Source organism: Brachycentrus maculatus, unplaced genomic scaffold (assembly GCF_059751285.1).
Source record: "Brachycentrus maculatus isolate JH-2025_06_01 unplaced genomic scaffold, ASM5975128v1 h1tg000559l, whole genome shotgun sequence".
NCBI lineage: Eukaryota > Metazoa > Arthropoda > Insecta > Trichoptera > Brachycentridae > Brachycentrus > Brachycentrus maculatus.
The window spans coordinates 881,422-899,233 of NW_028281302.1; the positions used below are offsets into that span (position 1 = coordinate 881,422).

At 36.7% G+C, this 17,812-nt stretch overlaps 1 protein-coding gene across 3 annotated transcripts in view; it reads left to right on the forward strand.

Moving 5' to 3' along the window:
• stai (stathmin) overlaps positions 1 to 17,812 on the forward strand; it is a 90,962-nt gene that overhangs the window by 55,737 nt on the left and 17,413 nt on the right. For 2 of the 3 annotated variants that reach the window (XM_088273175.1, XM_088273177.1), the window contains exons 1-2: positions 6,911 to 7,057; positions 14,573 to 14,662. The exons of the other annotated variant lie outside the window; for it this stretch is intronic. In XM_088273175.1, the coding sequence (XP_088129301.1) occupies positions 6,982 to 7,057; positions 14,573 to 14,662 (166 nt within the window). In that variant the 5' untranslated portion in view covers positions 6,911 to 6,981. Of the gene's footprint in view, positions 1 to 6,910; positions 7,058 to 14,572; positions 14,663 to 17,812 lie in introns of those variants that run through there. 3 annotated transcript variants of the gene reach the window in all.

Consider the following 17,812-nt stretch of genomic DNA (forward strand, 5'->3'; position numbering starts at 1 on the left):
TACTTCATATTGTATTTGATAAGTATCTCATCTTATTGAAATTCCATTTATTTCCCATTTTTCTGTCTCTGCTCGCCGTTTTCCACTGTTTTTTCTTCAATATCGTAGTCATACAGGAGAAAGTGACCAAGTGCATTTTTTAGAATAACGTGATCATTGATTATTTGATATCTTACTAGCTTAATATTGCTCTGAAAAACATCCCGAAGGATTTTAAACTTGGTAGTATAATAGTTTTGTCCGCCTTAGTAGTGTAATGGTCAGCACGCTCGGCTACCCTTCTGGAGGTCCCGGGTTTGATTCCCAAGGGGGGTAAAATAAATATAAGTGATTTTTTTACTGTAATATTTATTCAATATTACCATGGGCTGGTACCTGAAGCGGAGGGCTGATCACCTTTCCTTCATGTGTAAACGATCAAGATAACACTGCGTTAATATGACACAGTGCCCTATGCACCATTGGGGTGCGAATAAGGGTTTTATTTCTTCATAGTATAATATATTGACTTATTAAAAATGACTTACTGCATTGATGTCTATTTTCTTGCCAAGCAAAAGTGACTTAAATGGCCCTCCTGAACATTTTACGTTTTGTTAGTTGGTCGCTTTCTCCTGTACGACTACGATATGAAGTAACCGACAGGCACGTAATGATCGCTACGTGGAATTTTTCCTCAGCCTTCTATCCTTGCTTAAATGAGATGTCTGAAAAATATTTCAGCTTTTCAATTAATTTTCCATTAGGAGAATGACAGAAATTCTTGGAAAAAGTCAAAGAATAACACGACTGGAATTGAATTTGATATAATGTGTATTTACTAATCGTGATTTCTACCATTGGAATAAAATATGGTACAATTATTTCATTGTAATTTATGGATACATCTTTCACTCCTTTCAACAACGTCATATATCAAAAAACTTGACTTTTCAGGAGATCGTTTTTAAAGTTTAAGAATACAATGAAATGTATTAAAAATAAATATCAAGCCACTTTTAGAACTTTTTACCGTGCAACAAATCTTTTTAGGTAAATCCTGATGGTTTTTTCTCCATTTGAAAAATATTAAGTATGTTTAAAAAAAATTAAACAATACCTTTTCTTCAAAATGGAAAAACTACACTTTCTGCTCTGTAGCGGGTAAATATTAAGTAAAAATATGCCGCTTTTGCTGGGATATAGTACATTTTCTGGACGTTCCGAAAACATGCTCAACTGAAAATTGTCGATTTTTGATATATAACGTTGTTGAATGGAGTGAGCGACATGAAAAAAAAATTATGTGAAATATTTCATATATTTTTTTGGATTTGTGATAGGGAGTTAAATCCTGCTGAAATATTCCATTACCATTTGACCTTCGTTTTTGTATCTCTGATAGTATCTTTTCCAGTAGAATTGGGTGATACTGCTGGCTATTCATCATCCCAGTCACTGAAAGAAGCAGCCTTGGTTTATAATACAAGGAACACCCCCAAAACATTTTTTTAGAGGGTGTTTAAAATACGAAAATGTTTCGTTTCAATTAATCTGTTTGATACTGTAGGTACTTAATGTAATGTAAATTTCCTATGAATTTCTCATCCATACTTACATGATGTCGACTCCCACTATACAAGCGATGATATTGAAAATGCAGGCCTTTTCTGATTAAATTCACCATAATGTCATGATGATAGTGACGTTGGCGTAGGTCGCGTGCGTTCCACTGCGGGGAGGTATTGGCGCCATCTCCCCACCCCATCTTCCTACCCTCAACCCCCCCCAAGCACTTACTTCACCCTAAAACAATGCCATAAGCTTACCTTCTGTAATGGCCCATTATTTCATGGAGCCTTCCATGACGAACAGAAGCGTATGAAAGTGTACTCAAGACATTCGTTCTAAAAAGTTTACCTCCGCAATTAAATAAGCAGATAGATTGCTTTTTTATATTATTTATTGACATCTCAACATAGATGAAGAAAAATATCGATGTCTGGGCATTTAGGGGGCTTAAGACCGTTATAGGCTGGTTTAAGTGATCACTTTACACACGTGCAACATTTACCAATTCTACCCATGATTGACAACCACACTACTCAAATTCTTGGAAATTTTTCCTCTTCTAACCCTTTTCCTCACCCAATGATGCACAGTGCACTACGTCGTATCGTGGCAGTGTTATCTCATATAATTTCACGAAGCCAAGGTGATCAGTACTGCACCTCTTGTACCAATGCAGGGTGGTATTAAATTAATAAGATAAAAAAATACCATATTTATTTTGACACCCCCTGGGAATCAAACTTGGGACTTCTAGTACGGTTGCCAAATACGCTTACCACTACTTCTTCCATAGACTACATTAACTTCCAAAAAACTTTCGAGCGCTAAAGGTTAGCTCTCTTATAGAGTACTGCTCGTGTTTAGAAAGAGAAACTGTATTTAGGAATTATATTACTATTTCATGTACATATAATTTCATTATGACGTGTCGCTTGCTTTATTATTATTACACTTTATTGCCGAGTGGAAATTACGTTTTAAGTAAAAATGTTTACCATCTCTTCACGCGCGAACGCAGTGTACGTGCGTCATAGGTTCGTATTAGAGATGCGCCGAGTACAAGTTTTACCGAGTTACCGAGTACGAGTATTACTCGGCTTGATGTTTGCCAAACCGAGTACTCGGTCGAATAACTCGGTTCAATCAATCAAATGCCTTTGCCTACTTTACTGGACTCCAGATTCAAATAAGATTTTTAATCCAGAGAAATGCACATTGATTGGGAAGATCCTGTTTTTAGAATCCATTGAATGAAGCGACGTCACAGAGAGTGCCAGCAGCGGTGAAGAAAACGAATCTAATTCTAACTCCTTAACCAATTAAGACAATCACAAGGTGCTCATGCATCATTTTGGAATTTCTTCGAAGAACTTGCTTCTACCCAGCCACCGGAGCGCGCGACGATCCTAAAAGACCCATCGCTCTAGAATTGGATCGATATGTAAATGAAGGATTGTTGTCAAAGGATAAGATTCCTTTCGAGTGGTGGGCAAGACATAAAATGAGATACCCAGAGATAGCACATTTAGATTTAGATAGAGTATTTTTATGTACAACTACGAGGACCGTGTAAAGCGAGCGTTTATTTTCAGAATCAGGTAATGTCTATGACGAAAAAAAGAACAGGCTGTTTACCTGAACCTGTGGAGAGTCGTATATTACATCACAAATTGCATTGACTAAATTTTAAATATGAATTGTTTAAATTAAATTTTAATAAACGCAACTTTTAATCCTCCTGTTTTCATTATATTTCCAAAATATTATATTACTTTAGTTAAACCGAGTATACTCCGTCATTTGAACCGAGTTATTCGGCCGAGTACGGGTAGTAAAAGAAAACGCCGAGTACACCGAGTACCGAGTATTGAACGAGTACTCGGCCCACCACTATTTCGTACAAATGTCGCCTCAGAGATGTTACTTTGGCCTCTCTTTTTTCATGCCGAAGTCTAACGTAATGCTATTGCCGGCGTTATGTGAGGTGAATCCGCTCCCCGGGAAGCACCCCCCAGCGTCTCCTGTCACAGGCGACAGTTATTAGCTTCCGAGGCTTTTCCTGCCAGATCTCGCTGATAACTTTTTTCTACTTCACGCTACCTAATTGACTTTCTTCAAAACACATTTCCCTTTTCCCTCCGATATTATCCCCGAATCCGCAGCCAACATGTTTCCCGGAAAATAATGCGAATACTTTGAACTGGTTAAATGTTTGATTCAGAGTAGGCATATTCCAAAACCAGAGGCGGGACATCAAATTCCAAATTTTCAGATTTTTTTCCTGTTATTGATATTTTATTAAATGATAAAGATATAGAAATAATAGTGAATGTTGGGAACAGAGTGAATGGTGCACTGAAATCAGTTATAGCAAATAAAAACCTTTCCCCGAAAGCTAAATTGGCAGTACACAACGGTTCTGGTTCCTTCTGAGTCCTGGTTCCAACCCTAATGTATGTAATTAATGGATAAATTTAAATGTTGCAACGTTTAAATTTATCCATTAAAACATTTTTATATGTGAATGACTTGATGTAAATGTTCTGTTGAATTCCCAAATAAAAAATACAGTTGTGTCAAAACTCTAATTACGCAACAAACAAAAACCTAATTTCTTGCCTAATAGAGTAGGGTGGCATATTTGTATTTCGTAGCATAGTTTTTATTGCATTTTGGAATTAAGCAACTGGAGAACACTGATTTTAAAATAATACGTTTGCTAACTTCGAAAATTCGTTTTCTTTTAGTTTATTTTAGTCTAAGAGAGGCGACGTTTAGTATAATACATTCATTTTCCTCTTCACGTATATTGCAGTTTGCGTCAAATTGCCTCTATCGACTTTTGCATCAGCGCCGCCATTCACGGGGCGCATATTGCACCCTTACGTCTGTAAATCCGTCCGTTGCCATGCTGCACTTTTGCTCTCCGGTTTTTTCATAGTTGCTAGACAAATAGTACATGCCCGGCACATTCGTGCATCCTTTGTTTCTCGCATATGACGGACATCCCTTTGTTTCGATGAGGCTCGCATCCGATCTGTTTTTGCTGAAATTCCGGGTTTTATGTCACAAGAGCGATCTTTTAAAAATAAATCAGGTTTTTTTGTCATAATTTCACTGCTTCTGTTTTCTTAAATATAAAATTTAATAAATAAATATACCATGTGTGATTATTGACTAATAAATAAATATGAAGAATCACAAGACTATCGGTGACGTTCTTATTGAAATCTGTAGAGAACTAAGGGAGATATTAAGGTTTAAACTTTAGATATTTGAATAAAACGAAAAACGTGCGTTACAATACTTCATCGAACGTTTTATGACGTCATATGGTTTATTGTCTATGGTTTATAGAGCTGTAATAGTAGTAGTATGGATTGTTTGTTTACCACTACTCTACCATTTGTGTTATGCAAATATGAGGGGAGGGGGGGTGGGAGGTTGGACCATAGACATCAATAAATAGAGTCGCCAATAATTTAGCAATGACACCAACATTAAAATAACTCCATCGTTTCTGTGACGTCATTCATTGCCAACTTTTTTCGAGCTAAACACTTACCATGGAGTCGAAACAAAAATAACGTTTTTTCGAGCTAAACACTTACCATGGAGTCGAAACTAATAATGAATAGGATTTTTTAATCCGTTCCGAAATACACTTTTTTTTACACTCTTTCTTTATACAAATTGTATGAAGGTTGAAAGCGTGTGTTTGGACACTTTATTTTTGTAAAACGGTATACCTACACACGCATTCGTTTATAGTTAGGGCACTGCTTACCACTACATTTCAATTCGATCAATTTCGACGTAACTCCATCAGCTGTATGGAAAAGCGCAGGAGTGCATTCGAACTCCCGATATCGTATCGAGCTCCCGTAGCGGCAAGCGGGAAGGGTTTATGTTCCCTCGTCTGGTGCCGCCCTGCCGCCGCCGGCCGCCCGACACCCGCCCCCGCCGCCGCCGCCCTATCGATCAGCCCAGGTGACTCATCCAACTTCCAGGCTCCATCACTAATGCAGGACTACAGGACAATTGCACACACAGCTGTTACCTATTGTCGACTCGGTCCGCGCGACCTGCACGCATGCGAGCCACTACTGCCTGTCAATGCAATGCCGAACTAACTAAATTGTGAATAAAACACTTGTTTTTATATTCAGTGTTGTAATAAAGGCACCCGTTACATCCAATTTATGCTAGATTTATCTAGTAATTTTTTCAGATTTTTCTATCTTATCTGTTAAAATAAGCTATGTGTATTTAATTTGCTGCGATTACTTTATTTGAACTCTAAAATGAATCCCCGGTAATATTTTTATATTATTTGAATAGAAGTTTCCTCGCGTATCCTGAACACTGTATACTTCCGCCGGGAGCTTCCGGCCTCCCCCGAGATAAGTATACTCCTGCGAAGTGACGGGGAAACTGGAGCAATTAGGAGAGCCGCCTTCAGCCCACGATATTTCTAAAGCGGGCGATGCACCCTTAATTGCATTTCCTCGGCCTCGACGCTTTTCATTTATAAACATTCAGAAGAAAATTTCACACGATAGAAATAAAAAAAAAGTTTTTTAAAGGTTTTTTCAGTATTGAAATTTGGATGAAAGAGCATGAAATGCACTAGTGCGTGGTACATTTAAGTGGTTTATTTATTCATTTAAACATATTGTATACATAAGTCATATTCTCCATGACTTATATCCATTACTCATTTCGGGACATTGGATTAAGGTTAACAAGACTGAAAAACAGATAAGAAAGTAACAAATAAGAAAACACAGGGCAAAATGTAAAATATAAAGCAATAAAAGGTGCCGTACAAATGCATATAAAAAACATATGGTAAGAAGCATGATTAGAGGAAAAAAAGAGGAAATATAACTAAGAACTAACATAAATACCTTCCCATAAAGTATTTTTTCAGTTCATTTAATTAGGATCCCTGACTCGGTTCTATTTTATATGTCAGGCAGCTATTAATTTGGGTATAGGCAATATATTGTAAGGACCTTACTCCAAACTTAGTTGTGTTTATCGGCTCCACGCGTATTTTATTATGTCCTCGTGTATTATTAAAATGATGAATTTCTCTGTTGGTGTTGCTGTGAGTCGTTGTAAACATTTCGTTGTCGGCGTTAAATTTGTCATAACTCGCCGGGGTCTGGACGGCTGCTTCCTCATTATTTGGCGACGGCTATGTCGCCCCGCCTCGTGACACATTCGACGGGGGAAACTTTATGAAAAGTGCGAAAACGAACAGAGAGAGTATGGGCGCGTATCGAGCGGGGGGTGTCCGCCATTCGGGCTCATGCGCAGGGCCCCACTGCAGCAACCCTGCCGGCGGGCGGCCAGTCCTCCTCTCGCGCTCGACCCGACAGGTCCTGACTCTCGCTACCCCTCCTGTCACTTGATATCGGCACGATGCTGATCGGGCTGGTCCGCGACTCGGTGCTGCAGTGCTTTTGCCACACGTGCAGGGCGCCCGTACTCCCCGCAGGTACCGCCGAATCACCGATCCACCTCCTCTCTCCCCATCGACTCCTGGCAGGACGCGCTCTGACAGCCGGCAACTGCGCTCTCTTTTGGTGAACCCGGAAGAAAAAAAATCACTTCGAAGTCTCGAAACCTTCAATTTCTTCCGACATTTAAAAAACATAATTTTCTCAATATTATTAATATTTAAAACATTTAGTTTGAGGTTAGTCATTTTTGCTTTTACATTTATTTATAAAAATGTTAGTAATATCGCTGTATAAACTCACCGTTTTTCACATAGTTGCAAGAGTTTTTTTTTAATAATTCAATTAATTTTATAGACATTTCTACTTCTTAATCTTAAAATTAATCACGTTGTTCTCTCCAATAAAGATACCAAGCTCTTGTACTTGGAGATTGCCCTACACTTATTTTTATCGTTTGTGTTTGTGGGTAATATAATTTAAAATTAAAATATGCGTTTTCCGAGTGTTTTTGCCTAGAGTTTTCACTCGAGAATTACATAAAATTATTGTAACTTAAAACATAAAGAGTAAATCCACTCACGAGTAGGCATAGGCTATGAAGCTTAAAAAGTTGAAGACTAAGTAGGGCCACGATAAGCGGTGTTGCTTAAGCCGTAGCTAGATTTCACTTATGGTCATTTTCACGTTAGGTAATTAAAAAATCTGCCTTTTTCTACTCAATTCTATATTGCACCTACCAAAGTTGCATTAAGGTACTTGGGTTTGATTTAAAGTTTCATCGATAGAGATCGTTATTGCTGAGTGGTAGGTTTGCCGGCTTGTCACGTACACATTGCGGTGTTGTGCCGGCTCCCGGCGTAGCAACAGCGTCCAGCCGGGGAGATGGGAGGAGAGCATCCCCCACCCCCCACCCCCCGCCGAGTCTCGAGACTCCAGACTAATCTTGGATTGGATAACAATCGACTGAACAGATATCCGTTGTGGAATGACACAATATGTTTCAACTTTTCCTGCATGATTTCTTTCACGTTTGATCAATTTAATCAGCGATACATTTTACAACACATTTAACTTATTTTTTACGTAACAGGTTATTATATTGTTTAGAAGCACAGGTTTTTTCTTGTCGACCCAACATCTCGATTATGTGGTCCATGAGTACAATGAATCTCTGAAATGACATTTATATAAATCAATCTCTTTATTTATTAAATGTTAAATGAAACAATGATTTTTTGAGTCTACCAAATTGTATTTTACTATTACAAAATAAACACATAAAAATCAATTTTGTGACAATTCGCTTACTCCTTTCAACAATGTCATATATCTAAAAACGTGATTTTTCAGGAGATCGTTTTTAAAGTTTAAAAATATTATGTAATGTATTAAAAATAAATATCAAGCCACTTATTGAAACTTTTTACTGTGCAACATATCTTTTTAAGTAAAACGTGATGGGTTTTTTATCCATTTGAAAAATATTTAGTTTATTTAAAAAAAATAATTAAACAATACCTTTTCTTCGAAATTCAAAAACAACACTTTCTGCCCTGTAGCGGGTAAATATTAAGTTAAAAATATGCCGCTTTTGCTGGGATATAGTACATTTTCTGGGCATTCCGAAAACATGCACGACTGAAAATTAACGATTTTTGATATATGACGTTGTTGAATGGAGTAAGCGATATAGCTTTCAGACGATAGCTTCTACCATTACGTGTCAAGGTTCAAGACCGAAATCTAGTTTTACTCAAAATAAGCTGCATTGCGCCTTAGGTGAAACCTGCTTGTTTTATAACACGTCTAAGTTCACGTTACTTAACCATTGTTTTACTCGGTAATCTTATTTTGATTCTTCGTTTTAAATTACATCAATCGATTGGAATGACGTCATCATGATCATCAATATTGATCGATTCTCTTGACTCATATAATCGTTTTGTTTTGGTGTCAAATATCCATTTATTACTTTTATTTAGTACTTACTTTTGCAAACATTGTGTGTATTCGCAACGTTTTTTTGGTGTCTACAAATCCTTGTTCACAGATCTGGGTCGTTACATTCATAAGCCCTGTGAATTCTTCTTTATTACTCTTCTTCCTCTATGTTGAGATGTCAAAATATATTGTTTAGTTGATTTGATACCCCATACAGGCTCAAATGGAAGGAAGAAGAAATATTTTATTAAATTTTCGTTTACAACATTTTGATTGTGTCCAAATACTTGTTCACAAAATCTGGATAATTTCCAATTACAGGAGTTATTTTCATAGCATTTTTTAAATAAATTGTCCGGTCAAATTATAAGCTTAAATAATAAAAATGAAAATGGTATTATCTGGCGTTTCTCATGTGTGTGATTATAATCCAGGATTCGGACCTCACATACTAATAAAAGAGTTTCTGCTCAGTAAAAAGCTTCTTTACATCTCACCAATTGATGTCTCTAGTGAAGTTCTAGTGATTCAAGAACAAGGTTTCTAAATTGGTTTATATACACAGATGTCAAAATTTTTTCGTTTGTTAAAAAAACGCGGCGACTGATTCGGAACCTTTCAGCATGCCTTATACACTGTCATCGTATTAATTCGCGCACAAATTCGCTGTTTCTTGTGGTTTTTAAAGAAACTACTTTATTCCATCTCTTTATACTAATGGTATAAAATTATATTCCATCTTAGACTGGAATGGGGAAAGAGGTACCAATTGTTGTTGCAAACCAAACCAAGAATCATCCACCAAAATGTACATATCGTAGTCGTACAGGAGAAAGTGACCAACTAACAAAACGTAAAATGTTTCGGGGGGCCATTTAAGTCACTTTCGCTTGGCAAGAAAATAAACACCAATGCAGTTAGTCATTTTTAACATGTCAATATATATATTATTTTTTGACATCCCATCAAAGATGAAGAAGAATATGGAAGTCTGGGCATTTACGGGGCTGACGACCGTCATAGGCTGGTTTAAGTGATCACTTTACACACGTGTAACATTCACCAATTCTACCCATTATTGACAACCACACTACTCAAATTCTTGGAAGTTCTATATATATATATATATATACATATATATATATATATATATATATATATATATATATATATATATATATATATATATATATATATATATATATATATATATATATATATATATATATATATATATATATATATATATATATGAACCAATTTAGAAACCTTGTTCTTGAGTCACTAGAACTTCACTAGAGACATCTATTCGTGAGATGTAAAGAAGCTTTTTACTAAGCAGAAACTCTTATATTAGTATGTGAGGTCCAAATCCTGGATTATAATCACTCACGTGAGAAACGCCAGAAAATACCATTTTCATTTTTATTATTTAAGCTTATAATTTGATCAGATAATTTATTTACAACATTTTGAGTGTGTCCAAATACTTGTTCACAAAATCTGGATTATCTCCAATTATAAGAGTTATTTTCATATTTGAAAATCACTCCTGTAATTGGAGATAAACCAGATTTTGTGAACAAGTATTTAGACACACTCAAAATGTTGTAATGTCAACATATACTTCGAAGTTTAAAATCGTTTGGGATTTTTTTCAGAGTAATATTAAGCGACTAAGATATCAAATAGTCAATGCACACGTTTTTAAAAAAAAATACACTTGGTCACTTTCTCCTGTATGACTGCGATAGATTTCTCTTGGTATTTATAAAAAATATTGTTCAATAATCAGTTCATTGCTAGTAATGCTCTACATACATAAACTCTGTACATATTAGAATAGATTATTTTATAATATATCTTTTATATCATATTGCAAACAATTTCATGCTGTCGCGAAAGCGTTGAATCCAGTAATTGATCCCAGTAGGTATGAATGCCTCAAAACATTAAATTCCCTTCTACTCATATTACTTATTGAAATTAATGTTAATATTGTGAAATTGCAGCGTATTCTCCAGTGTATTACAACCAATGACGACACGCTAATGGCCACTTTGCAGGATAGCTATATGTGATTTAAAAAATGCAGATTGCGAACAAAATTTTTTTTTTTGCGTGTTGGCCTCTTTTGTTCATCTCGGGTATAATTTAGATTTACGATAAGTACTAATGTAGATTTTAGTGTTGAGTTTTTAGTACAGTTTTTAACATATACTTACAAATGAACGTCTTTCGCATGTATGTTCTTGTGAAAAATTATCAAAATAAATAAGCGAAATTTTATCAAATTATTTGCAAAAATATTTTTTATCACGTTTTTAGCCATTTTACATGAAAGCTATTTGAGATTTCAAAAATATAGACTGGTATCTTTTTACGCGAGAGAAGAAACACTTTTGCGTATTGGCCTCGTTTGTTAAGGCTGTGAATCGAACCCGGGACCTCCAGCGCGGTAGCCAAACACGCTAACACTATTACACCACGAAGGCGGATAAAAATAGTAATAAGTTAAAAACTAATATAAATTTTAGTGAGTTTTGATGGCTGTTTGTTTCCAAAAGACGTTCTTGTGAAAAATTATTGAAATCGAGCAAAATTTCATCAAATGAATCGCTGTTTTTCCTCCGCTTTTGAAATATTGAAATATCAATTTGTCGAATTTTCGATGGGGAAGGTGGCAGCCAACCGAAAGCTGTCACCGCTCGCCAGTATCATCTGTCGGTCTTTCTTTGGACCCACGTCTCACTGACCGTTCGTCAATGTTGGCGGAGGTTGTCGCGTGCCTCGGCAGTCTGGCTGTCGCCTTGAACTCCTCGTGCAGCCGGCTCCGGCCGCCGGCGCGGGGGGCGGGCCGCCCTGCTGGCTATCGATTCTGGCGCTGCTAAACAGCCGGCTCGGCTTATCTTGCTTCACACACGCGATCCGACTATGTACATGTTCTGCATTGTGCTATGGGTACCTCAATGTTTGCATGAGGAAATAAACCCCTGCCGCTTCCTCCCTGACAGGTACCAAGACCAAAAAAATCCAATTTGTCTTTATACATTTTTGTATGGGGACATTTTTCTCAAATGTCGTTGATGATGCTCTCTGAAAACGCGTTAGATCGTCTCGCGAGTCTCCGTTCGCTAAAATGTATGATTTTTTCATACACTTTAGGTATTTTTGTGTTATATCGTACATAACGATACTTATTAGTAACGTATAAATAGTATCCTTACACATTTACAACACTGTATTTTATAAACTATCAGAGTTAGTTCTCCTTTCGTTCGATTTTGATATGAATACTTATTTTTCACCCAATTTTGCGTTTGCATTATGGTATTTTTCGGTTTTCGGTTTTCAATGTCTGGTGACATAATATATTCAGACTAACATTAGTCTTTTACTTCGTATGTTAGAGATGCAATATTCTGGGTTTATTTTGGTTAATAATGTAAAATATTTTTGATAAATATCCTACCCTATCTGCGTACGGTTGAGTCGCTTCCACACTTAAAATAATTATGCTCACCCTTGTCCACAACCGAATGGTGCATAGGGCACTGCACTGTCTCGAAGCAGTGTCATCTGGATCGTTAATTACACGGAGGCAAGGTGATCAGTTCTGCGCTTCAGGTATTAGTCCTAGGGTGATATTACATATTATAATACATGAATATTACAGTATTAGAGTACCTACTCCTAACCGAAGAATAGTTATTTTAAAGTACATGAAAAAGATCAAAGGTTAATTTTGTCAAAAATGACGCATAAGATTCTGTTCCAAAATAAGTCAATGGTAAATAAGTCGAGGACTATTACTTTTATGGGATATTAATCCAAATTAATGAATACTAGCAATAATTGATGAAGTTTATTTTACGATCTCTTTGAGTGGTGTGGTCAATAAATTATTTACGCGAAGCAATCAAGAGCCGTCGCCTAACGACCGTCCACTGGCAGGTACTCAATTATGTATATCCCCAACTGTCTTGGCATTGACGGGCACTGCGAGTGCATCGCGTATCGTGTTGCACCGCCAGAACGATATAGCGTTACTTGGAAGCGCGAAACCGCATTATTCGCCAATATCGTGGACGCATTCATGCACTGCAGTATAACGAGAGGGTCGAGTTACTACTTGGCTGTCCAAACTCAAAACACAGTAAGGGACATTTTTTTGTAGTACGTTTTTTTGCATTTTTGGAGTAAGTAGATTCTACTTAGTCCAAAAATGCAACAAAAAAACGTACTACAAAAAATGTCCCTTCCTGTGTTTTATGTTTGGACAGCCGTACTGCCCTATTACTAAGCGCAGTATTTCATGAAAATAGTTATATGAAATTATCAAAATAATTATTTTGATCATTTACCACAAAAACCACATAATTTTTCCAATCATTCAACAAATTTTCCCGATGATCTGTAAATAATAATAATATCGTAGTCGTACAGGAGAAAGTGACCAACTAGCAAAACGTAAAATGTTCAGGAGGGCCATTTAAGTCACTTTTGCTTGGCAAGAAAATAAACACCAATGCAGTTAGTCATTTTTAACAAGTCAATATATATTCTACTTCCAAGTTTATAATTGTTTTGGGATTTTTTCAGGGGCAATATTTAGCTAGTAAGATATCAAATAGTTAATGATCAAGTTTTTGTAAAAAATGCAGTGTCTATAAAAAAAATACATTGCTTGGACTTGGCACCTTTTATTTTACGTTTTAATTTTTTTTTCTTTTTCACATAATGTTCTCTTCCATTTCTCAAAGCATACAATTGTTTTGGATAATGGCGTTACGCCATCCGTTCTCGAGACAAATGTGACACCTAAATTGATCAGTGAAATTAGACGTAAGGGACTTTACGTCTAATTTCATTTACTTAATTTACGAACGTCAATCCGTCACGAAGACGGATGACTCAGCAAAAGGGATGTGATTCTAGAGGAAGATAATAACTTCTAATGAAATTCAACCGAAACCCAATAGATCTTTGAATATCAACCGTGTAGGGCGTAGGAGATGATACTCAAACCTAGAGACATGTAAAATATGAATACGTTTAGCTGTGTCAACTAGGAAATTTAATAACGTTTGTAGACTTAAAGATTTTCCCGTTGGGGTAAGTTTGTGACTGACAACGCATGTGTAGGTATATATTATTTTTGCGTCAGCCGATGGCATGCGCACAATTGATTTCTGCTGACAAGGCAGGTCGTGCTTGCTTTGTTCGTTGGACAACTGCTGCGTAAACATGCTTTTATGATCCTTGACTCGTGGCAACCTGAAGGTGAATCGAATACCACCCCATATCCGTACCAGCCGCTAGAATAACTCATAGATTATGCATTTTTCTCTATATGTACAAACTTTTGAGTTCAATGATAATATTGCGATATATTTTTTGAGTTACTACCGTAATTTTTTTTTAACCTATTCGATAAATCAAAACCTCTGGTCGTATATCGCACTTTATGGCATCTCGCTATTAAATTGATCAAACCGATGAATGTAGAACGTGTCTCGAGAACCCGGCAATACCCAAACATCCCCACCTTATCCAGAACTTCCTTCAACCTTTTCTGCATTCCTCTATTTAACAATGATTGTGAACAGTGAACAGCAGAAGAGCAGCGCCTTTCAAGAAACCGAAAGCTGGAGGCAATAAGCCAAGAACGAAACAACCCAAAAAAGTGAAATTTATCAGTGAGTATATAGAAGAGATTTGTTTGATATATATATTTATTTAAAAAAAAAAAGAGAAATAAGTATTGGTGATTTTATTGTTTACACAATTATTTCAATTTCATTCTATTTCTGTGAGCCTAAGCGGCTCATTACTAGAAATAGGTATCTAATTGTGGTAGAGTGGATTCGAACCGAGAAACTCACTAACCGACACTAGCCATGGGACCACAACCCGATACCTATTTTGATGTTGCTATCATTAGTACTTTCGCTGTAATAATTTCATGTTATATTGGAATGGCAACATCACAACACACCAATCAAATTCACATGGAGTTAGAAGAGGATGCGAGTCTGTATGCTGTTGTACTTAATCCTAGTATTGACTGTGAGTCAGACAATATAATTGGAGACGAAGAGCACCAAAAACACTGCCATTTCCAGCCTTCAGTATTGGATCTATATACAATATAAAATATATTTTCAAATTTATTAATATTTAAAGCATTGCTTTGTGGTTAGTCAGTTTTACTTTTATATTTTTTTTACAAACATGTTTGTAATATTAGTATATAACCACTCACCGAGATTTTTATGTCTACCGGTTTCGTGACGTACCCGTCTCTTCGTCAGGACAATCACAACCACAGCATGCAAACAATACTACCCGTCACTACCATAGCACTATTTACACTCTTAAAACTACACAATATGTTTAACACAGTGATTTTGGTCGACCCGAAGACCAACATGGACTAGGGGTTGCAGAACAAACATGCATTAGGAGCCGAAGTCTAACATGCATGTAACAAGGCTGAAAGACAGATAACAAAGTGACAAACAATAAAACACAGGGCAAAATGGAAAATATAAAGCAATGAATAGCACAGTAAATAGGCATACAAAAAACAAGGCAAATAAAGAGAAAATAAAACTAATCACTTATACAATTATCTTTCCATGAAGTATTTTTTTCAGTTCATTCATTTTGGTCCCTGACTGTATTCAATTTTATACATGTTTTTTTTTATAAAACTTGTCATTGAACTTTGATTGTTTGTAAAACTAGTTAAAGTTGATCATCATATTCCGTTTTCGGATCTGCCACGTAATCTGTTTAGTGGATCTTCATTATGTACGTAAATAAGTTAAAACTGTACACACCATGAACGTTGTATTCGCCCCAAGAGCGTCCAAAGTGCCAGTTACCATTAACTGGCGACGGAGCTTGCTATTACCTTCCCACGGAGTGTCGTTATGTAACGTACAGTATTATAATCAAATTTCATCTATTCGTTATTACAAGTATCCCGGTGCGGCGCCCCGCCGACCCTAATTACGACGCATTGTTTTACCTACGCAATTAGGGAGCCGAAACTTATATAATGCATAATTACTAAATATAGTTTACATATACAGTAACGGGCTTTGCCTCGTGTTTTTGGGCGCCATGTGTATCAAACTATTGAAAATTGAAAAAATTGTCAACTTTCGTCTAATTTCATATCGACATCAAAAAAAAATTGGGATGCCTTAAGCGCCCCCGTGCGTTGAACGTCCTCAGCCCCCCGTACTGTGCAATGCAGGTTTTTCATCATTAACCATGGATATTGGGATATCGAGTAAACTTTTATTTTTGAAATTTGGACGAATAAAGGTGCCAACAGAATGGCGAAAAACCATGCATAAAAAAAAACCTTTTGAATTTACTCTGCCAGGCGATTCGCTAATTTTTTGCATTTTTGTTCAATCTCTATTTATTTTTATCGTTGTGTTGGCAAAAAGTACCCTAAACCATGAATCAAGAGTTTATAATAATAATAAATGTTCTAAAAAAGCGCTTCGTTTCTTGAAAGTATGTCTAATCGCCAAACTAGAAAATCTATCCAGCGCAGAGAACTTCATTGTTGAAGCCAGATCTTGAGAATGTAGCGCAGAGCTGAAGCCAGAGTTGAATCGATATTAGTGACTTATGATGGTACGGTATAGAATTTTATCGGACCCCAGGAGATTCCCTAGTTCCGCGTTTCTGACTTATTTTGTGGTACGGTATAGAATGTTATAGAACCTTATGGGATTTAGCGAATCTACTTTTAACAATATGTGCGATGACTGATTACAATGTTGCATTAGTAATTAAGTGACTAAATTGGGAGGAATATGGTCGGATAATTATATTAACACATCTCAGGGGCCGATCCAGCGTAAGACAATTAGTGATGCGGGCGTATTCCGCTCGCGTAACGTATTAATCGCGACAGAATAGTCAGCAGATGTCACTGTAAACCAAAGCATTTAGTCGTAATATAACACGTTACGATGCGAGCATTCAGGCAGTCAGTACAGCAAGCCGAACGTTCCATCCATAGTTTCGGATGCTCGCTGATGCTCGCCGCGAGCGATGTTACGACGAAATGCTCCGGTCAGTCTCCACCTTTAAATATAATAATAAAGCCCTTATCCGCACCCCAATGGTGCATAGGGCACTGTGTCATATTAACGCAGTGTTATCTTGATCGTTTACACATGAAGGAAAGTTGATCAGCCCTCCGCTTCGGGTACCAGTCCATGGTAATATTGAATAAATATTACAGTGAAAAAATCACTAATATTTATTTTACCCCCCTTGGGAATCGAACCCGGGACCTCCACAACGGTAGCCGAGCGTGCTGACCATTTCACTGCGGAGGCGGAAAAAAACCTTTTAATATAGGAATATAATAACCAAAAAAACAGTTTCTCGCCGCAGTGATAAAAAAATGGAATTGGGATTACATTCTCCCGCAAACGCCAATTGGCGGACTGAGGACTAAAACTCGCCTCACACATAAGATGTACTAAAAAATATCCAGGTTCTCCTTGTAACCTTGTGTTCACCCCGAGATATGTTGCGTATTGGAAGTCGGTGTTTCGTAAGCGGTGCCGTTTTTCTCCCTCACACTGCTACTGGAAGAAGTTTCCCATTCCTAGCGCCCTGTTCCATATATTGGATAATATAATACCAAGCGTAGAGCACAGCTGTGACCGTAAACATACTTTCGTAATTGAATAGAGGGTAGTACGAGGTGGACTCTTCGCTTAAGACGATTAAAACTTTTGACATGAAGTAAATATTAAAGAACTTAAGTCATTACCTAATGAAAATAATGACATATAAAGAGCTTAAGT